Here is a 24,438-nt window from a genome sequence, read left to right as displayed (position 1 = left end):
GAGCTTTTAAAACATGAACGGGATCTCATCATTGAAAGGTATCAGTCAGGACAGGGGTACAAAAAAGTATCCAAAGCATTAAATATCCCACGGAGCTTGGTGAAGACAGTCACCAACAAGTGGAGAAAGCATGGCTCAACAGTGACTGTACCAAGATCAGACTAATGAGAAGACAAAGAGATAACTGGTCAGGGAAGTCATCAAGAGGCCTACAGCAACATTAAGGGAGCTGGAAGATTTCCTGGCAAGTCCTGGTTACTCCCTACATGTGACAACAATCAGTCGTACTATTCATATGTCTGGGTTGTGGTGCAAGGTAGCAGGACAAAAGCCTTTCCTCACAAAGAAAAACACCCAGGCACTGCTAAACTGTGCAAAAAGGTCTACCCAGTCTACCATATTCATGTGGAAAAATGTACTCTGGTCTGATGAGACCAAGTTTGAAGTATTTGGCCAGAATTCCAAAGGGTATGTTTGGTGCAAAAATAACATGGCACATCATCAACAGAACACCAGCAAAGCATGGTGGAAGCGGCATCAGGCTTTTTGCTGGCTCTTCTTCAGATGGAACTGGGGCTTTAGTCAAGGTGGATGGAATCAGGAATAGCCTCAAGTATCAGCCTGTGTTGGCACAAAACCTTCAAGCACCTGCTAGGAAGCTGAAGAGAGACTTCACCTTAAAGTTAGACAACGACCGAAAGCATACGTCAAAAATCAACAAAGAAATGGCTTCATCAGAGGAGGATCAATGTTCTGCAGTGGCCCAGCCAGAGCCCACCCAGACCTATGGGGAGACCTGAAGAGAGCTGGGCACAGGAGACGCCCTCGGAATTTGACAGATCTGGAGGAGTGGGCAAAAGTCGCCAAGTTCAAATGTGCCCAAAAAGACTGAGTGCCGTAATAAAATCAAAAGGGGCTTCAACTAAGTATTAGTTTCAGGGGTTTTGCACACTAATGCAACCAGGTTTTTTTTTCACCTTCTTCGTATAGATTGCAAATTTCCAGTAAAAGTGGAATACGTTCTGACAGGACTTATCTTGGGTTCATTTTTTTTATTCAGGGGACTGTAGACTTTTTATATCTACTGTATCTGCGTCCTCCTTTCCATTCTCTGCATCCATGCTTCTGGACATGGAATGTACAGTCATGTGAAAAAGTAAGTACACCCCATGTATGCCCTACTGCCACACTGTCTGTGTGTATTTCTCCTGCAGCTGACAAAACGGAATGACAAGACAATCACTGTGCTTAGATGCACACATAAAACCAGGACAAGGTGAATAATCTGGTTCTTAATAACCTTCTTTTACATGCACAAGTACATTTCTGGAGTTCTTCTTTGGCTAAATGCACCAATGTCATTAAACTACATAAAAAAGAGTCAAACATTACCATTGGACACTGTGAATCCGAAAACAAGCACAACGCCTGTGATCATTAGTCCTATAGGTGCTGTGAAGTGAATAACGTCCGTCCCCTTTGTACATCTTTAATCTGAGCCACTGATTATTCACGGTATGAACACTGGCCACCACGGTTATTATAGTTAACGAAAACTAAAATCAAAACTGAAACTACTATTAAAAAAACATTTTCGTAAACTGAAATAAAATAATTAACAAAACTGAAATGAAAAACTAAAACTAAACTAAACTATTAAAGTAGCTGGAAAAACTGAAATAAAATAATTTACTAAAAATATTTTTAGTTTTCCTTTTTGAAAATATTTTCTTGCCATTAGTCTTTAACCCTTATAACTCTAAAACAGAAAATCCTCCACCATGAGCCACCCACATATATTTCATCCAGTGAACGGCGGCTGGTGACAGAGGCCGGGTGTTCATGCAGCATTTGCGGTGACAGAGCTAACGGAATATGGGCATGTACAGCGTGTGAAATAGAAAGCGATTTACTAATTAATTCAAATAATGTAATTCAAATGCCTGAAATTGGAATATGCTGGTCAACAAAACCTTTACCGTATAGACAGAAAAATCACGAGTGAGTAACGTTTCAGTTTATTTCTCAAGTGCCTGTTTTCTGTTGACAATAATTCACCTGCCACTTTGCACAGGTGAAATCCTTTTTAAAAATAAAACTGTGCTGATCTAGAGACTGACTATGTCATCATACAAGGTCAGTATATTGTTACTGACTAATCACTTTTGCTTTAAAAAAGTTGTTTAACAACAAAGCGATATAAACTTTGTAAAATTCCTGAGTTGGCAATGTCTCCATTGAACTACAGGTAGATAGGTGAAGAGACTCTGGCAACTGGTGAAAAACCAAACATACTTAATTGTTTTTGTATTCTATATTTATGAATTTATCTTTTTTTAGTTTATATTCAAAGTTCAAAATACCTGATATTGTAAAAATAATCCAGTAGCAGAATTATGACTTAAAATATTTGTCCCCCTTTTTCAAATTTCTCTCTCTCAAAACAGATAGTTGAGATATCATATTCTTTTTGTTCTTAACATCAGCCATGTCATACATATTGCATACCAGGGATTTTTCCTGCATTGTATCCCAACCTGTTGGGGTAGGTTCCAGGTTTCCTGTGATTCTGCTGTGAATAAACAGGTTTAGATAATATAAATATTGCTCCTAATCTCAGATGCTGTCTCTGTTGTTTTGAGGCTGTCTATACTCCCATTACCTGCTCTTGCTCTGCTCATAATGGTGGGCTATTCAAGTCACACTGCCCCTAACCTTCACACTACATGCTTTTTTTTCTTTGTTTCCCTCAATACAGCTAGGTGGGGTCTGCACACTGATTCAAGCCTAAGAGTCCTGTTCTTTCTAAGCCCCCGTGATTTTCATGGTCACACCTGTCAGGACACAGTAGGATCTATTTTCTGATTTTTTAAAATATCTTTTTAGGCCTGCAGGTGGAAAAATTCTGTCTATAAATTGTATGTGCCTGAGATGGAATAAGAGATCAGTATGGCTGGTAGAAAATAAAGCCCAGTATGGGAGATATTTCAATGCAATATTGAGGGCATTCATTATAGGCACATTGTCTTGGAGCAGAATATGTTGTGTGCTGTAGACACTTCGAGTAAAAAACCCTTAAACCTTAAAATTCACCTAAATTTCATTATAAATTGGCCCATTTCAGGCAATAAAAGGAAAAGATAAAAAGTGCCAACAGTCCACACACTTTGTTCAGCACAAATGACATAGAAAATATTTTAAAAATTATAAAATTGTATAAAATTGTTAATATTTGGTATCTGGTTTTGATTATGCTTGTTTTTATCAGACAAAAACAAAACCAGATAATAAACCATTAAACTCATATTATATCCAAATCCTACAAAACTAAACTCCATAGTAGCTCTTTAACCGTACCTTAATTACTAAAACTAAAACTGAAAGTAATAGATATAAAAATAAAATAGAAATGTATTTGTGAAATAAAAACTAAATTAAAACTAAAAATACATGATTAAGGAAAACTAAAACTAAACTGAATTTCGAAGTAAGGTCAGAAAAAGTATAGATATAAAAAGGCAAAACTATAACAACCTTGCTGGCCACTGTGATGCATCACACTATTTCAGCTTATCAAAAATAACTGGAATAAAACTAACTACAATTTATTTGTATGTTTCTGTTACCGGATTACATTACTGCTTGGCTGTGTGACTGAACCCTGCAAAGGAGCGGCATACCGGGACATGTGCTTATCGCCTTGCACCCAGTACTATATTAAAAAAACAGATATTTTTACTTCAATAAGATAAGAATTGCATTAGTTTACACGTAATTGGACTACATAAGACATGTTACTTTTAATACATGACCTCCAACACTGCGCTGCTCAGTTTAGCACAATATGTTAAGCTTATCAATATTAATTTATCAATTTCTGAAGTACTAAGGTACATTATTTCAACCAGGAGAAAGAATAACGTGATTGTCAGAGCATTTCTCACGTGCAATGGAAAAACCTAGTAAGTGCCATTTGTTTCAAAATTGAGTTTTATTTAGTTTTTGGACTTGATGTTATAGGTAGTGGTGATGGCCAAATATGTCTTCATTCCAGTCATAGCACGATGGAAGAAGCTTGTATGTACACATACTGCAAGACAAAATCCTAGCAACTCCACTGAACAATGAGGAAAGACCGCCTACCAATGAAAACGTTGGATTACGATCACATGGTTTAAATGCTGCGACTGCCTGATTTAAATGGCAGGTGTTGTTGATTCGTGAAAAAAAAAAACCAATAAATATTGTGTACATTGTAACTTGTGATTCCCTGTCTTGCACCCCAAAAAACACGAAGCTGAGTCTCAGTACTTTAGCCAAACCAGCTTTATTAAGCTTGAAACAGGAACAGCAGGGTTATTTATTGCAGTGGGATCTACCCCTCTATATACACGACACAGCAATCAGGCAGGGTCGTGGCCAGGTTAGTTAACTGGTTCTGGTACATAATACATACATTCCTTGATATTGGTTAATGGACTTATTGGTCCTTTTCTAGTTTTATTAAAACACTATCCTTGCTTAATTATTCCATGATGATGTCACTGCACTGCCATTTTTGTTTGTTTGTGTTGAGGTGTAGTCAACAGTTAAATTGGAATAGTAACATTAGACAACAAAGGAGATATTGATATACCATTTGTATTAAGACGTTAACAGTTTCCCATTAGAATAGCTTTTACAAAGACAAATTAACAAATCACAGGGGCAAACATTCGAAAAAGTTGTGTTATTTATTAGAGAGAAAGAAACGAAATTCAATCACGGGAAGTAATACGTTGTGTTGTCACAATGAAAGTCCAAACACAGAATCAAAATTCAAAGCAATATTGACGAAAAATTTAATTTAAAAAATTGCTTTTACTGAAGTGTTACAGTAAAAGTGTAAGTTTAAAAAATATTTGCGTGTTAATTTCAAAGCCAAACTGAACGAAATTGTATTACGCAATGAATAACTCTAATGCAACATTTCACATAATTTACTTTCATATTATTACTATGGTTAATTACTTGCTGTAATGTAAAATAGTAAGTTCTATTGTGCATATGTAACAGTTCCCATGAAAATAGCAATCTGTTTAAATTGTACATCCGCATCCCCATATGCGAGAGGCAGAACCACAAACAGGCTAGCATGTAGTGCCGGCCCAGGGGTTGGTGAGCAAAACGAGCAGGGGGCAGAGTCCCCTCGTCTATTATTAAAGTTTTACTCTGCTGACCCAGCTCTCTTTCTCATGGGTGGGGGTCGATTTGTTCCGAAATTAGTTTTGTTAAACTTGACTTGCTTGTATGGAATGTTATTTGATTTTAATAAAATTAATAAAATGTTAAAAAAAGTGTTCATACAACATCGTGGTTAACAGATTTAATTTTAACAAAATGTAAATTTCAGTGTAACAAACATTTTTTTCGACTAAAAATGGCCACCAAAAGTAATAATCCGATGAGAAAAAATACTTAATGAGCTATACTTTTGCCGAATCTCGGGAACCCTGCAACAGGCTGTCTCTTTCTTGTTAGACCAAAAGAAAGTGACAGTCTTTTTGTGAAATTTCCAGTCTCATCCAGTTTCGGTTGAGAGAGAGCGTGACATCACACAGGTATAGCCGATTTCTGAGTCAGTGCTCCACCGAGCGTCTGCGTGGGTAGGTGAGTCATGCGTGGATACTGTACTGTTCAAGCTTCTTTGCGATGAAAAAAAAAGGGTCAGTTAACATTGAATAAAAAGTTACATCTAGCGTCTCATGTTCATTTTGAATTCATACCTGTATTTCTATTTAAAAATAAAAAAAGCTACATCAAATGTCTCATTTTCAAATAAAATATTTTTTGCACTGCGGTGGGTTGGCACCCTGCCCAGGATTGGTTCCCTGCCTTGTGCCCTGTGTTGGCTGGGATTGGCTCCAGCAGACCCCCGTGACCCTGTGTTCGGATTCAGCGGGTTGGAAAATGGATGGATGGATGGATATTTTTTGCAGTTTAAGAAGTGTTGTTTTTTTTATACAGGTATTGTCAAGCTTGGGTCACAGAGTTGCATAAGAGACAGAGAGGTGAGTCCAGGTTTCCAAGGAAAATACAGGGAATTATTAGTGAATAGAGAAGGCAGGTACAGTCTCAAGACTTCATTTAAAATAGGAGCCGTTACTTCAGTACTCAAGACAGGAGCCACGACACGGGGCAATCACCCTGCTTTAGCTCCTGTCTTCAGATTAGAAGAACATCAGTGGCTCAGAATCACCACTGTGGCAGACCAGGAGAGTGCAAGGAAGAGCAACTTAAATGTTCTAAACATTGTGTGACAAGCACATTATGCGGAAAGCCTGATCCTGCAGTGGACAACCAATTACTTTGTACTTTACTGTTTACCAGACAAAGCAGAGCAGCTACGGAGCTGTCCTTGTGCCGCTGCTGTTAGAGATGGCAAATTGTTGGCAACCTCGGTCACAATAGTATACGTATTTTCCCCATATTCATTATAATCAAATTTTCATTATAATGAAATATTTTTATGGTCCCATGAATTTTATTACAATGGGATTCCACTTGTTTTATACACTATGGTCAATTTCAAATTTTAAAAGTTACATTTCACCAAATGAACAAAACATTTAATGCTAGGTTCTATATATCTTCACATTACCTCAAACATAATCCCTAAGTAATGTACAGTGTGCGTACAGCCACCTTTTTGTTCACAAAATATGTAATGAATATTACAATGGTTGTTGTTTGGACTTACACTTAGCATGATTCTAAATTTATTTTACCATTTTATTGCCTTGTTTTTGTTTTTTTTTTCTGATGGTCACTGGCATTTGTTTATAGGCTTCTATAGTAATGACATGAATATGTTGTGATATATGGCCGGCAGTTTATCCCAGCCAATACCTCCACGCCGCCAGATGGAGTCCTCCCTGCCACATGGAGGTGGTCCGACCAGGGCATCCTGGTCAATGGAGTTCAATGTCACAGCCCTGCTGGATACCATGAGGGCTGCCAGGGGATGTTGCAGGGAGACATGAGAGTTTTTATTATCGCCGGAAGTACTACCTCGTCACGGGGACGGAAGAAATGAAGTACTTCCGGGCTGAAGAAAAAGAAGAATTCATCTGACCCGGAAGTGAAGGACGGAAGCACTTTCGGGTCAGGGACTATAAAAGGACTGTGGGAGATCCCAGCAGTGAGCTGGAGTTGGGTGGGAGTGTGACGGAGCTGCTGGGAGGAGAGGAGGATTTATTGTTTAGTGTATTATTGATTTATTGAGTATTATGGTGGTGGAGGTGCTTTGTGCACATTATAATAATAATAAATTTAGTTTTGGGACTTTTACTTGGTGTCTGATGAGTAGTCTGAGGGTTTCAAGGGGTCGATAGTGTGCCGATCTGTCACAATGTGCAGTACGTGAAATCATCAGGCCAACAGGATAAAAGGTCATTACTATGGTGTCACCTTTATCTGAGATTGCCGATGATAACACTTTTCTAGAAAAGGTATTGTTAATGAACCTTAGGAACATCCATTTAACATCGATTTATAGTTCTCATTTAAAAGTTGGGGGGCATGGTGCCTTGCACTAAGAAGACCAGGGTCCGTGTGCTGGGTCATTCCTGTGAGGAGTTTGCATGTTCTCCCTATGTCTGCATAGGTTTCCTCTCACTGAACAAAGACATGCAGGTTAGGTGAATCGATGACGCTAATTTGGCCTTTGTTAGTGTGTGTGTGTGTGTGTATGTGTGTGTGTGTTTGCGCTGTGATGGACTGGTGACTTGTACAGGATTCATTTCTTCCTTGAGCCTCTACTAACTGGGATAAGCTCCAACCCCCAGTGTGACCTTAGGTTGGATTGAGCGGGTTGGAAAATGATATACAGTAATCCCTCGCTACTTCGCGGTTCACTTTTCGCGGATTCACGACTTCGCGGGTTTTTAAATACAAGTGATTGCCCGCCTATCGCGGAAGTTATGTTTCAGACCCATCAGCAACAGGAGAAAATCCGCGATATAGAAAGACCATATAAATAAACATTTTTATAGTTTAAGCCTTAAAATACCCATCCCACATGCTTTAAACACATGTAAACTTATAAAACACACTTTGTTAACACATATGATATGTGGATGTCGGGCTAAGGATATGAGTAACATCTCACTATTATAAAACATTTTAATTTCACGCAAGACAAGACAGTGAGACAGGAAAATAGGTGATGTACAAGCTTTTAAATTATTGACACCCAGAGCGACAAGCAGCACAAAGCCAGCACAAAGTCCACTTCTCCTTAGCGTTCATTCAGCTCCCCACCCCCTTGACAATGCGAAGTGGCAGGAGCGTACTGCGCTTCCGGGGAGGGGGGTTTGAGCGAACGTGCGTTCAGCCCTCACACACCCCCACTCCTCCTCCTCCTTCCGAACGCGCAGAGCGACAAGCAGGCATTTTGGCAGAAGCAGTACAAAGTCCATTTCTGCCCAGCGTGAGTTCAGCTGCCCCCCTTCACAAAGCGAGTGCAGACACATCGACGTCTGATCGCTGCGTGCAGTGTTGGTCTGAGGTGTTTAAGAATGTAGAAAGTGTTTAAGAGCATAGGAAGTGTTTATAAGAGTGTGGGAAAGGTTAACAAGAGAGTGAGAAAGGTTTATAAGAGTGTGGGAAGGGTTTATAAAGCCTTAAAATATGTATAAATAATAAAATAAATATAGGTCGCTACTTCGCGGATTTTCACCTATCGCGGGGGGCTCTAGAACGTAACCCCCGCGATAGGTGAGGGATGACTGTACTATTTTGAAACATGTATTACAGTCTTTTGGTTATATTTCTTGCTCGTCTCTTGACTACGTCTTATCTCTGGATCCTTATTTTTTGTTGTTGCTGTTTTTCTACTCTTAGCATAACATAACCATTGCACTACACTGCTGCCTCTATGTTAATGCATTTATGTCTTTTTTACTGTCTGTAAACATATGGGCACTATATACTGTACAGTGGGGTCAGAAAGTATTCAGACCCTTTCACTTCCTGCATGCTTTACTGAGTTGTAGATTCAATGTTAAATTTATCAATTTGCATTTTTGTTCGATTAATTTACATTCAATTAACCATAATGACAAAGTAAATATACTTTTATACTTAATATATTTTCAGTAAGGTTTGCAGATTTATTACAAATCAAAAATTTAAATCTCACCTTCACAGAAGTATTCAGACCTGTAATTCAGTACTCTGCAGAAGCCTCTAAGACAGAAATTACAGCTTCGAGTCTTCTTGCCTCTATGAGCGTTGAACTCCTGGATTTGAACAGTTTATCCCATTCATCCTGGCAGATCTTCTCAAGCTCCACTAGATTGTATGGGAAGCGTCTTGTAAACTGTCATCCTCAGGTCTCTCCACATGTGTTCCATGGGGCTTACGTTTGGGTTTCTGGCCTGGCTACCCAGTTAAGCCGGACGGCCAACTCTAGGATGAGGCCTGGTAATTGCAAATGTCTTTTTATTCACAATTAATGAGCCTATTGTGCTCTTGGGAACATTCAAAGCTTTATCCCCTTTCCCAGGTCTATGCCTCACCACAATTTTATTCTGGGAGTTTGCAAAGAATTCCTTGGACTACCACAAATGTTAGATTGATGGAGTACTGCTAAGAGGTTTGTCCTTCCGGCTGGTTTTCATCTCATCACAAGACTTCTGAAGGTCTGAATTAGAAGTAACTATTGGGTTCTTGGTCACCTTTGACCAAAGCCCTTCTTGCCCCATTACTTAGTTTGGCTGGCATGCATCCTGGTGGTTCCAGACAGCCAACTCTAGGATGAGGCCTGGTAATTGCAAATGTCTTCTATTTCACAATTATTCGGGCCATTGTGCCCTGGAAACACTCAAAGCTTTATCCCCTTGTTCCAATTTATGCTTTACTGCAATTTGATCAGAGAGGTGTACAAAGAGTTCCTTGGACCTCATGGTTTATTTTTTTGTCCTGACACACTGTGTAAATTGCGGGGTCTTCTAAACAATATCCAGTCAATTCAATGTGCCACAGGTGGACACCAGTCAAGTTCTAGACACATCTCATGAAGAGTTGAAGATAACAGGATGGACTTGACCATAATGTGGAGTGCCACAGGAAAGGACCTAATTACTTGTAAGAAGAGATTTCAATTTTTGATTTTAATTAAATATGTAAACCTTTCTGAGACCTTTTTTTTTACTTCATCATTATGGGTTATTGAATGTAGACTGATGGGGGAAATAATTTATAATGGAAAATCTACAACACAATAGAGTGTGCAGAAAGTGAAGGAGGCTGAATACCTTAAATATAAAGTGGACTGAAGTAAATAAAAGTTGACACGTTCTACTAAATTTAGGATGACCTTTAAGAGGAATTGGTGGAAATTCTCCATGTCTTGTTGGTTTACTTGAATTGCTTCTCCATTTCTTTTTTATCTCTTTTTTTTTTTACAAAAATAGCTCTGAAAGCTGCCACAATCATCCAGTGGAAACAGAAAAAAAAGTAAAAGAGGGAATTAACTGGAAAATAATAAAGCCTTCCTGAGGCAGACCCCTTAATTTGTCCCATAGCTTGGGGAAGCACGTTTGTCAAGTCTGGAATACTAACTAGATAAGAATAAAACAGACACGGAAGCGCATCTCCAGGTCATAAGGAAATTTCAGGATACAGGAAGGCAGAGCAACAGCTTGAAAAGTAGATATCCTCCAGCGCGTGTGAGTGAAACAGCAGAGATGGTGAGTGAGTAAACAGGAACCATCCCGGACAGTCTGCTTCAAAGAATGCTGTCTGCAGGAGCGGCCACTGGAGCAATTCAAACCCTCAAAAAACAAACTCGGAAATTTATAAAAAGGCTTTAGGGAGATGAAAAATGATTCTTCATGAAAACAGCTTCTTTTTATAGGAAGAATGGGGCTTCAAACTAGTTCAAAGCATAGAGAGAAGTTTGTCGGTATGGTGATCTGCAACACAAGGGAAACTCCCCAGGGACTGTCCTGCCTCCCTCTCCCCTTCTTTTTCTATGCTACGTTTACAGAAGTTCTCAGAGGACTTCTCCAATGAAGGCTGCATCAGCAATAAAGATGAGGTGGATAGAAGGGCAATGGGAGACTTTGGTCATATGGAGCAGAAACATCACTGGAGATAGTGCCAAGGACAGCTAAGATCTCTTAGCAATATGGGAAACAGTATGGAGCTGATGGGGTCCTAGAAATGCCTGGGGGTCTATCAGACTGGACTGGGTGGACATCACAGACCTGCTGTATACAAAAGACCCAGATCAGACCAGACTGTTTGAGGAGGTCCAGGGTATTAATGTGTGAGACTAACTGTTCCAAGAGCAAAACTTAAAAGAAGTGGTGAGGCGGCCTTCTGCTGTTATGCACCTAAAATCTGGAATAGCCTGCCAGTAAGAATTCGCCAGGCTAATACAGTGGAGCACTTTAAAAAACTGCTGAAAACACATTATTTTAACATGGCCTTCTCATAACTTCACTGTAATTTAATCCTGATACTCTGTATATCCAATTCATTATAATAACTATTCATTCAAAATCTGTACTAACCCCTACTCTCTCTTCTGTTGGTGGTGGCGCAACCCAAAGCTCCATGATGTTCCAACAATGATGGATGGATTAAAAGCCAGAAGTCTGTATGACCATCAGCATCAAGTGACTCCGTTAGAACCCTAACTACAAAGAGGACTATTTTCATTTATGGTAGGTAGAATGCCCAGGGGGAACTGGGCGGTCTCGTGGCCTGGAACCCCTGCAGATTTTATTTTTTTCTCCATCCATCTGGAGTTTTTTTTTGTTTTTTCTGTCCACCCTGGCCATCGGACCTTACTCCTTTTCTATGTTAACTAATGTTATCTTATTTTAATTTTGTATTTTGTCTTTTATTTTTCTTTTCTTCATTATGTAAAGCACTTTGAGCTACTTTTTGTATGAAAATGTGCTATATAAATAAATGTTGTTGTTGTTGTTGGCCCATGGTGGCCAGTATGCTGTTCCACGCTGTGGTCTGCCAAAGGGATAGCAGCAGATGTTTGAATAAACTAACCAGTAAGTCTGGCTGGATTACAGGACTGGCTTTGGACTTGCTGGTGATAGTGGAAAGAAAGAAGATGACTGCAAAATTAGAGACCATCATAAATTGCTGTCCATTCACTCCACAGTGAATTGCCTTTACTCAATGGCTTACTGCACCATGGTGTGCCAGGAGGTGCTAGTCGGGCTCTAGGCTGGCCATCAGACCTTATAATGGAGTCTGCTGGTGTGTCTGTCATTATCCTAGCCAGTTCTAATAGACACTTGCTACGCAACCCACCTAAGATAGGATGAAATCTAAGTAATCAACATTGACTTCAGCGTTAATGTTTGCAGGGCATCATTTATTGAAATGTATTTTATAATGCATGTAGTCATAAAAAGCATGCATTTTTTATTCCGACAGATGGCAACTCACAAACATTAGCACCACTTTTACGAACCACATACCAAATGGTATATAATAGAGACAAAGCAACTTTCTGTGCCTTTATTTCTTCACAGCATATTAAACAAAAATCAGTGGTGACCTCTGAGGAACACCACTTCTAACACCTAACTCCAGTAAGTTTATCACTATAACCCTTTCCTTCCTGTGTTTAAACCAATTCTGTACTCATCTCCACAAACTGCCCTTGAATTTTCACTTTGCTTAGTTTGATCACAAGCTTCTTGGGTGGTCTCATATCAAGTGATTTCTAAAAGTCCAGATAAATAATCTCATATGTAACGTGTGCTGCTGTTTCCTCATAGAATTCCAGTGAAACGCGATCTCCTCCACCTGAACCCATGCTATTTGCTAATACACCTAACTCTTGACTCAGGATGCTCAATCTTTTCCTTATTAGTGAAACACGATCTCCTCTGCCTTGCCTTGAACTTCTTTTACCACCATGACAGTTTTGGCCTGTTTGTAGTTTTAACCAAGAAAACAAGTTAGACAATGTTGGCGTGACTTGACATTTAGGTGCGTTTGGCAATTAAGTTAACTGATACAAATGTTGTATCATTTTACATTTTCATTTACTTCATCCAAGAGTCAGTTAATTAAATGTTTGTTTATTAAATAGTTTTGTAACAACGAGTCACATTTAAAACTAAACGTGATAACAGAATGCAATTCCATGTGTCAGTGGACTCCATTAAACACGTCCCTTTAAACAGCACTTTACAATGCAGTTAAAAACGCAGCACAAAGAGGCTTAATGGTGGCTCAATGAACATTAGAACATTCTAGATGAGAACAGGCCATTCGGCCCAACAAAGCTCGCCAGTCCTGTCCACTGAATTCTTATAAAAAAACATCGAGTCGAGTTTTGAAGGTCCCTAAAGTCTTACTGTCCACCATACTACTTGATCGCTTATTCCAGGTGTCTATTGTTTTTTGTGTAAAGAAAAACTTCCTAATGTTTGTGTGAAATTTACCTCTCACAAGTTTCCAACTGTGTCCCTGTGTTCTTGATGAACTCATTTTATAGTAACCATCTTGATCCACTGCACTAATTCCCTTCATGATTTTAAACATGTCAGTCAGGTCTCCTTTTAATCTCCTTTTGCTTAAACTGTAAAGGCTCAGCTCTTTTAATCTTTCCTCATAATTCATCCCCTGTAGTCCTCTAATCAGCGTAGTCGCTCTTCTCTGGACCTTTTCTAAGTGCTGCTATGTCCTTTTTGTACCTTGGAGAACAAAACTGCACCCAGTACTCCAGATGAGTCCTCACCAGTGTGTTATAAAGACTGAGCAGAACCTTCTGTGACTTGTACTGCACACATCAAGGCGCTATATAACCTGACATTCTGTTAGCCTTCTTAATGGCTTCTGAACATTGTCAGGAAGTCGATAGTCACTTATTCCAGGTGTCAGTCGTTCTTTGTGTAAAAAAACTTCCTAATATTAGTGTGAAATTTCCCCTTGACAAGTTTCCAGTTGTGTCCCCATGTTCTTAAAGGACTCATTTTAAAGTAACAGTCTCGATCCACTCCCTTCATGATTTTAAACGGCTTTCATACACAGCAGACTACAATACAAGTGAAGTGAAAATGGCATCAACTGATATATGTGTCAGTGATGGAGGGTCTGTGACTAATTGTTGTTCAATTTTCTTAATGATTAACATTTTAGTATACCCAATAGAGTAATATTCAATTATCTGCAGTTAAAAAATATCTATTAATACAAAATGACCAATACTACCATAAAATCCGTGTCAATATCACACCATGAAAGAAGGAAAGGAACTGAAATACTTTTCCCATCTAGCTATCAATATTAGTTAAAACACAGTAATTTCCAAAATTCTACAAATAAGTAAGAACTTTGAAAGGAACGGATTTATTGTAGAACTAGCTGTCCTCCGTGTCCTGTAAATGAAGTATGATACTAAGCATGATGAGAGAAGTCACAAAATCAACTGGAATGTTTAAGCAAATTATAGAAAAAAAACCAAATCTAAATCCGTTAAGTAGTGCTCACGTGAAAAGAGGACAGACAGACAGATATTGGATTTTATATATATATATATATATATATATATATATATATATATAATATATATACTAGCAAAATACCCGCGCTTCGCAGCGGAGAAGTAGTGTGTTAAAGAGGTTATGAAAAAGTAAAGGAAACATTTTAAAAATAACGTAACATGATTGTCAATGTAATTGTGTTGTCATTGTTATGAGTGTTGCTGTCATATATACATATACACACACATATACAGATATATTATATATACATATACACATATATTTTTTATATATATATATATATATATATATATATATATACACATACATACATACATATACACACATAGATGCACTTACAATAACATAGAAATCAATATAAACAACATTAACATCATTATCATATGAGAATATAAAGTAATATATAAGAAGCACATTTCATATAAATATAAATTATTAAACAGTAAAATCTTCTTCTATAATTTGCTACCGTGGCTTTTCGTTGGTCTGTCCAGGATTTTAAATCACCTGTAGCTTGCAAACCGTTTCACCTATTGAGTTGAAATCTGGTACACATATAATACGTCACGTCTGCTATCCGCTTTATGGGTGATGATTGTATTACTCTTTTTATAGTTATTTTATTTTAGAATCAACTCCTATCTGCGCACACCAGGGCGGCCGTGGGCAGATGCGTATGGTGTATTCACTCCATGTTATCGTGCATTGCGCTGTCACTGGCATTTTGATAAAAGAATTTGAACAATATATAAGAAGCGTATAAATTATTAAACAGTAAAACATTAACATTTAAGAAGTAAAGTTACATTGAGTACTACTGCAGTGCCTTCGGGTATACCTCATTTTTTGTTTGCCCATTACATGCTTAAATGTATACATTTTTTGGGGTACCTACCCAAGAACACGCGACATATAACCGAGCGTGGGAGAAGCATGGATTTTAAACACGCGTTGAGTTCATCTGCTGGTCTCCCTCGTGGAATAACTGGTAATGTTTGACTAAAATGTACAGCGAGTAAAACGACATTACCTCCTTTTTTTTTTTTACGATCTCTGAGATCTTGCTTTTTTCGGTTCAAGGCTTCATAAGCTCTTTTATGTGCCATGGTGTACTTAATAAGTACTAATTATCCCAAACCATCATCTTTGAATGTTGCAAGACTTTCGCCTTGTATGTAGATCGGGGTAATTACATTCATTGCATTCCTAGTCTGAATCACAATCTGATTGTATGGGTGGTTACCTGGCACTGTAGGGTTGCCACCCGTCCTTTAAAATACGGAATCGTGCCGCGTTTGAGAATGAAATTGCGCGTCCCGTTTTGAATCAATACTGGACGGGATTTATCCCGTATTTTTTTTATCATTTTTTTTTTAAAGCAGCGTCTCATGCAAATCATCCCACACGCATTTTATGAAGATGCCTCCTTTCCTACTTTTGATTGGGTAATACTTGATGTCATCGTTAGTTTGATTGGTGTTTTTAACTGTCCAGTGAGGAGGGCGTGTCTTTTAAGTACAGTCTGCAAAGTGTTGGCACTGAGATGTGGCGTCAGCGCCATAGTTGAAGCCCCTAACGTTGCGGTCAGCAAGTCGGCTAACATCCGCCATGTGCCGTCTTTCAGTTGCGAGAAGCAGATCATAGAATGGTTGAAACTGTTGCCCCTAACGTTGCGCCACGGCGTGTGGTTCGTTTATACCTCATGTCTTCTCATTAAACTTTTATCTCGCGAATATGTTATTGCAATCCGCAGCGGGAGCGTTTCTATAAACTTAATTTAAACTTACGTTTTACACCGTGGTTTGTTTCCCTTATGAACATGCTTGTATGCTTAACTCGCTCCGTTCTCAATTGTTTAATTAATTTTTTGCTCTTCGCTGTTTGCGGCTGTTCCTCCATTTCCCCCTACTTCGTTCTTTTATCTCGCGAATATGTTATTGCAATCCTTAACGGGAGCGTTTCAATAAACTGATTGAAAATAGTTTTGCATTTACCTTTTTAGTAAAAGGCGAGCTTTTAAGCCTGAGAAATCACCCCGTAAATGCACACGTTTAATTGGACATGTGTTAATATGTATGGTTACACAGTATTAAAAGACAGTGAACAACGTCAGTTACCTTTGTTCCCGCGTTTGATAAAAGGTGAGCTTTTAAGCCTGAGAAATCACCCCGTAAATGCACACGTTTAATTGCACATGTGTTAATATGTATGCTTACACAGTATTAAAAGACAGTCAAAAATTAACGTCATTTACCTTCGTTCCCGCGTGCGACTCGTGCTGTAAATCTCTTCCTTGTTTTTAGTTCACGTGATTACGTAGGAGGCGTGATGACGCGATATGTGACTCCGCCTCCTCCATTACAGTGTATGGACAAAAAATATGTTCCAGTTATGACCATTACGCTTTGAATTTCGAAATGAAACCTGCCTAACTTTTGTAAGTAAGCTGTAAGGAATGAGCCTGCCAAATTTCAGCCTTCCACCTACACGGGAAGTTGGAGAATTAGTGATGAGTGAGTCAGTCAGTCAGTGAGTCAGTCAGTCAGTCAGTCAGTCAGTGAGGGCTTTGCCTTTTATTATTACAGATATATATATATATAAAAAAATCCTGAGACAAGACGAGACTTTTTCAGAGAGATAATTTCATGTCCTGCGAAATGAGACTTTGTGCCAAGAGATTTAACCACGCCCACCGTCCACTCACCTCTCATTTGCATGAATGCTATTGTCAGACACCATTCCTGTGCTCTCAACTCAACTCAACTGGACAATGTTTTTATATGTTCTAGATGAAATATCAACGACTAAGCGAAGAAGAAATGGCAGATCGTCAAAAAGAGGCTCAAAAGCGTTGGAGAGAAAAGAATTCAAAAAGAACAATAATAATCTAAGTTGAAATTCAGAAAATAAGGAAAGTTATAATCATCCCGGACCAAGTGGTACTGGAAACTTAACAGGTCCAAGCAGGGGCGGAAATAAAAGACAAAGAGTAGAAGACAAAGTAGAACGTCGTAAAGAGGTTCAAAAACGCTGGTGCGATACACATGCAGAGCATGTTAGAGATAATGGAAGTACTAAAATTTGAAAGTCTCAAAAAACTGATAGTAAAGATTGCATTAGTGCTAAAAAATAGAAATTATTACTCGGTGAAATAACGGAACAGTGAAAAGAGATCAAGTATATGGACATACAGTAGGTGATATGACAGAAGTATGTAGATATTGTTCGGCGTTAAAGTTTAAGTCGGAGACTTGTAGATTGTCTAATTCATGTTGCCATCAGGGAAAAGTAGACTTTCTTCCCACTGAAGAGGCGTATTCACGAGAAATAAAAGATTTGTTGTTTGGTGAAAGTGAAATCCAAAAAAGGCAAAATATTCGAATCTACAATAATCTCTTTGCGTTCACATTATTCAATGCTCAAAACGTAGATCTACACGATTCAGGACCATACGCTATGAGAATCTGTGGTCCTGCAACAATTAAAGCTACTATTATTATTAAGTTTAATTTTAAAAAAAAAAACACAATTCGGTCAGGTTTATATTTATGATCACAGAGAAGCAATGCAACATAGAATCGAAAGAGTTAAATGATCAGACATATTAGAAATTCTAAAGCCAATAATGGATACAAATCCATAAGTCCAAAAGTATTGCACTTTACACAAAATTTATCTGAAAAATAAGGAAAAGTAGTTATCTTGGACTTCTATATGAATCCGAAAGATCATGCTCACATATATAATAAACCAATATGTGACGAATTGTCAGCGATAATAGTTTCGAAAGACGGAGATATCAAAGATAGAGTTGATATTCGTGTTTATGCAAAAGCATAGCACGATTTGCCGCAAGTGGCAGACCTGGGAAATGACTAGCATGTAGGGGCTGGCAAGAGAAGCGAGTAGGGGGCAGAGCCCCCTAATATATATAAAAAAAAATATATATATATATATATTATATATTGTCATGCACGAGGGCATAGGGAGCAGCTTAAGGACCCGACGCGCACCGTGACAAGTCATGCCCGGGAGAATGGCGGGGTACTAACCCCCCTCACTCTATTTCCACAGAAAGAATGAAGCACCACCGCCGTAACTTCTCCCGGACACCTAGAGAAACCAACCATTTCCGGGTCCCTTTCTAACCTCTGGTCCCCTCATGATGACGTCATCTTCCCATCCATCACCACGACTTTGCCAGCATCACTTTAGTTTACTTTCGGCCCCCCTTATAAAATGTCCGTCAGTCCACCATTATTTTGTCTGTTGTATTTTGGAACACTGACCTGCAAAACTTTACTTTACAGTATACGGGGCCACAAACCCCAAAACTTTATGATCTCTCGTGTGATTTCTTACAATATTATATTATATTAATATATATATATATATATTATATATATATATATATATTCACGGCATTCATAGTCTGTGTCACAATCTGATTGTATGGGTGGTTACCTACCAGGTAACGCTTGTGGTTGGCCAGCAATCTGCTAACATCCGCCACAGTGCCCTCAGTTTGTGAGGAGCAGATCATAGAATGGTTGAAATAGTTTACTGTCAAATAAATGCAAAGAGTACACGACACGTGTTTCGCCCTCATTCTGGGCTCATCAGGTGTACACACTCCACTGCACTCCCTCTCGGGAATCGAACCTCGGACGTCAGCGTCAGAGGCGATGCCCCTAACGTTGCGCCACGGCGTGTGGTTCGTTTATTTGACAGCATGTAGATCGGGGTAATTACATTCACTGCATTCGTAGTCTGTGTCACAATCTGATTGTATGGGTGGTTACCTACCAGGTAACGCTTGTGGTTGGCCATTACTGTGGAACCTCGGTTTGCGAGTAACTTGGTTTACGAGTGTTTTGCAAGACGAGCAAAAATTTTTAATAAATTTTGACTTGATAAACGAGCGAGGTCTTGCAGTACGAGTAGTATGTATACTCTTTGTCTGCTGAGCGTCATGTGATCACAACTGAACTGATAGTTCTTCTCTCTCTCGCTGCGGAATTGTGGGCAATCGTCTCCTATTCTCTGTCTGAGTCGGCGTGCCTCACTCATAGTAAACATCCGTACGAGCGTATACTGTTTACTACAGCATTAGCATTGTGACTGTGTGTGCGCGTGTGTGTGTGTGCTCGCGCGCGCATGTGTGCTGTGACGTGCGAGTCCCCGTCTTGCACACTAAGACACAAAGCTGAGTCAACACCAGCTTTAATTCAGCTTGAAACAGACACAGCAGTCAGGCAGTGCCCTGCACATTTATAATGTTCCTTGTTTCTTGTATCACCCATCGACGGCAGGCGCTTATAGCATGTCCCGATCTTTTCAGATTCGCTTTTACAGCGAACTGCTACAGTGCTGGGAGACTGCGATTGCTTTGGGACGCTCTTCCGCGTGTCGTCCCGTTGGGTGCAAACCCACAAGAGTTTAGAAACTCACTCACACCAGCCATGATTCTTTTCAAAGGTAAAGTGCAGGTTAATTTGTTTTATGTATTTTTACTTTATATTTTGTATTAATCATTTTTATATGAATAGTTTTAGGTTGTGGAACAAATCATCTGAGTTTCCATTATTTCTTATGGGGAAATTCACTTTGATATACGAGTGCTTTGCACTACGAGCACGATTCTGGAACGAATTATGCTCGCAAACCGAGGTTCCACTGAGGGTGACCCGGCTTGCAGAACCATCATTGTTGAGGACCCGAGTGGCTGGACCAGGCCAAGGAGGTGCCCACGTAACACCTGGCTGCGGCAGACTGAGGATCATTTCTGCAGGGTGGGATTGGACCGTGTGTTAGCTTGGGGGATTGCCAAGTAGTGTAGCAGAACAGTGAGGAGGGCCCTGCCCGGCTCCCCACTCCTGATGTTAAGCTTCCTCCTCCCTCGTCCTGCAGCCTCTGTCTTGGATTAGAGTGAATATATCGCTCCTGCAAGCGAACTATGATTCTTAGCGTGATGAAAGAAGTCGCAAAATCAACCGGAATGTTCAAGCAAATTATAGAAAAAAACTATTACGTGGTTCTCTCGTGAAAAACAGACAGACAGACAGACAGATATTGGGCTTTATATATACACAGAGATAGAAATATGAATGGTGCACAATGGGCAGGAAGATCAGGGGCTTACCATGATTGTTTCTGTATATCCAGAACTGAAAGATCAGGGGCTGGGCACCAGAGATCACTGAAGCTCCCCACCTTCCAACACCACTGTCCATTTCTAAACCTGTCCTGATTAGTTCAAACATAATTTAGCTGCAGGTTGATAATGTTACAACAATGCTGACTCCTACACCTTTGACCTGATATCACCATGCACCACATCCTTCTGGTTGATCTTACCTAACAACAGCATAGCAACCGTCAACAAACAAGTCCTAAAATAACGGTGCCCATAAAAGATGCAAGATGGAACCACAAAATAGTGTAAAAAATTTGCTAACATAAGTAAAAACATATTGAAATAATAACACAAATGTGACAATTGATTCTTGAGTCTCAAACATCTTCAAAAGTTACTACTGTATATAAGGAAACAATACTATCTCTATGTGTGTGTGTGTCTGTCAATGTCTGGTCCCTCTGACCAATCTGATTGGCCAGTTTGGTTTTGGACTAACATGACAGTTTAGCTTTGGACAAGAGAGGTTGATGCTCATAATAAGAAATAAAGATGTAGAGGCACGTTGAGAGTCGCCTTCAAAAATGTGAAGTATTCGCAATAACATGAATGATGATCTCACAGTTGGTAATGGGGAACTGTATACCAACGGTGGTAGTTAAAAAACGGACGTGAGGTGAGCCAGGCGCCTCAAAATGGTAAGTGTCTGAGAAACTGATTTTTATAAGAACATGCTAGAGAGTGTTGGACAAGGTTGTGGGGTCCAGTGGCTGTCAGGCATCTGTTGGTAAAGAGAGATTCACTGATCTTGAGTTTGTTGATGGAGGCTCTGATCGGGGTACTCGAAAAACTGAGTGAGGAGTCTGAGTGTGTGGGCTTGCGAATGTCCTGATAAAAACCAAGAGCAAGGCCTTTAATGACCTCTTGGGCACAGCCATCAGCAGTGTATCTGTCTGCAGAGACAGTGTTGACCTCGTCAAGAGGTTTACTTACCTCGGCAGTGACATTCATGTCTTTGGTGACTCTTCCTATGAAGTCAGTAGAGGGATTGGGAGAGCATGGGGGTCATGAGGTCACCGGAAAGGGGTGTGTGGTGCTCCTGATATCTCTGGAAAAAGGACGAAGGTCCAAGTCTTTAGTGTCCTGGTGCTTCCTGTTTGCGAGATATGGATGCTATCCAGTGACCTGAGATGAAGACTGGACTCCTTCAGTACTGTGTCTCTTCAGAGAATCCTTGGGTACCACTGGTTTGACTTTGTGTTGCTCATGGAGTCCCGAATGAGCCACATTATCTGCATCGTGAGGGAGCCTCAGTTACGGCACTATGGCCATGTGGCACAATTCCCCAAGGGTGATCCAGCTTGCAGGGCCCTCAGTGGCTGGACCAGGCCAAGGGAATGCCCATGTGACACTTGGGTGCGGCAGATAGATGGTCATTTTTGGAGCGGGGGCCTGGACTGTGTCTGCATTTGGGGTTGCCAAACTGGATCCTGAGCAGTTTTCGTCGTGTGGTGGGTGCGGCAATGTGCATGCTCCCCAACCTGACCTTACCTGACCTGATGCTAGAGAGAGAGGGCACCAGGCAAGAGAATCACAGGAGGATACTAAGGAGAGGTATACGAGGAAGGCCATAGGTGCACATAGGGAGATGGATGTAAAATATCACATTTTTGAATTTATTCCATTACCTGTGGTTAGTGAAATATAAAATATTTTTAGTACCCAAGGAACCATTTTGAATAAATTAAAAAGGAGAATCAACCCTAGACAATACAGATGAAACTGTTACGTTTAACCAAGATTCATGAAATGCTAGCGCTACCAGTAAAGTATTTTACCTGCTTCTCAATGACATCGGTGTCTGGGATTTCTATGCTGCCATACAGTGCTTCCATGCTCTTTTCCGCCTGACTCTGTGCTGAATCTCTTAGGTCCTGCACACATCTCTGTTTCTGGGCTTCTTTTTCACAGAGAGATTCCATGGTCTTCTGGTACTCCCACAGCTTGATATAGACGCCTTCGGTGAGAGGCAGAGGATGTGGTGGGGCATGAACCTGTAGCATTAGACAGTCACGATGGACCTGCATCTCTGAACACAGCACATACTGGTAGAGTCGATAGTGCCTGAAGAAGGTCCTCATGAGGAAAGCCAGGAAGGCGAGCTGGCATTTCTCGTTCAGGACAGGAGAGCATTCGAAGAGTTTGTCTTTAAGGAGTTGAACAGCTTTCATCATGCTTGTACCTGTACGAAAAGACGTCTGCATTAGCATCACATTAGGGAATCTCTGAATGTGTGCACATCCCCGGAATGCAGGAAATCCACCCTGATGTGGACGAATCAGGCCTAACTGCAAAAACACAGCGGGCAACATCAAAAGCATTGTTAATAAAACAGGATAGAGGTTCAACGTGGATTCAGATGATCCAGGAAGCAGAATAATCTCTATATAAGTATAAAATCTAATGTCTGTCTGTCTATATGTCTTTCTGCTTGAACATTCCAGTTGATTTTACGACTTTTCTTGTTGCGCTATACAGTAATCCCTCGCTATATCGCGCTTCGACTTTCGCGGCTTCACTCTATCGCGGATTTTATATGTAAGCATATCTAAATATATAACGCAGATTTTTTGCTGCTTCGCGGGTTTCTCCGGACAATGGGTCTTTTTACTTCTGGTACTTGCTTCCTCAGTTGGTTTGCCCTGTTGATTTCATACAAGAGATGCTATTGGCGGATGGCTGAGAAGCTACCCAATCAGAGCACGCAGTTAAGTTCCTGTGTGCTGCTGATTGGCTCAGCGACGGAGTGCTGCATTAACCAGAAAGTCTCATCTCACTCATTCAGCATTAACGTGTTCCTGCTACTGCTTCAGGGGCCGTGTCCAAGCGCCAACAGAAGATGCAAATGATTGCAGAAAAGGTAAAAGTTTTGGAAGGGAACAGCTACACCGCTGCAGAACACCATTACGGCATCAATAAGTCCACGATTCTTTTTATTTAAAAAGGAGGAAAAGTATATAAGATCTACGGCCGCAGTGTCCTTTAACCAGGGCGCAAAACGAGTTGCAAGTGGACGTGATAAGGCAGTAGTCTGGATGGAATCTGCTTTAGGGATTTGGATTGAAGAGTGCTGGAAGAAGTACAACAGCAGTGCTACACAGTCGCCTGAAGAGGCTCCTTTAGAAGCGCTGTAACGCTATCCTTTGTTGTGCAGTAAAATAAAACCCATCGTTATCGGACAAGTCGTCGTGTCATTGTTGGTGAGTAACCATAATTAATTATCTACGTACAGTACTTATTACATGTACATAGTTTAGTGTCACTGTACACACATTTGACTGTATACAATTTTTCTTGCATTGTACGTATTTATTGCTGGTGGCCTGTCTGTCGTAATGGCTGTAACATATGTGATATCGGAGACGCTCAATATCTTTCAAATAATATTTAGGTTTTCCTGTATGTAAACTGTGTTTACATACATAATTTCAACGAATCTTACCTAATATCTAAGAGAATACAAAGGGTTTATGCTGTATAATTTTGCGTGAAATGTTTATAATAGTGTGTTTATAAGGGCTTAGAATATATAAAAATAACCATATGAACATATGGTTTCTACTTCGCGGATTTTCACCTTTCGCGGGGGGTTCTGGAACACAACCCCCGCGATGGAGGAGGGATTACTGTATATCATAGTTCGCTTGCAGGCCGAGGGGAGGGGGGCAGGGCCCTCCTCACTTATGCACCAGCCTCGGGGTGTGTACCTTA

The 24,438-nt window shown here is 40.0% G+C and overlaps 1 protein-coding gene across 1 annotated transcript in view; it reads right to left on the bottom strand.

Annotated features, from left to right (window-relative positions):
• The window catches only part of c3h8orf74 (chromosome 3 C8orf74 homolog), a 77,556-nt gene that overhangs the window by 29,814 nt on the left and 23,304 nt on the right, over nucleotides 1-24,438 (bottom strand). The window contains exon 4 of the mRNA XM_028796382.2: nucleotides 22,506-22,909. Within this exon, the coding sequence (XP_028652215.1) occupies nucleotides 22,506-22,909 (404 nt within the window). The remainder of the gene's footprint in view (nucleotides 1-22,505; nucleotides 22,910-24,438) is intronic.

This window comes from Erpetoichthys calabaricus, chromosome 3, assembly GCF_900747795.2.
Source record: "Erpetoichthys calabaricus chromosome 3, fErpCal1.3, whole genome shotgun sequence".
NCBI classification, from domain to species: Eukaryota; Metazoa; Chordata; class Cladistia; order Polypteriformes; family Polypteridae; genus Erpetoichthys; species Erpetoichthys calabaricus.
Note: the sequence above shows the minus strand (reverse complement) of the source record. Positions and strands in the feature narration are given on the sequence as shown.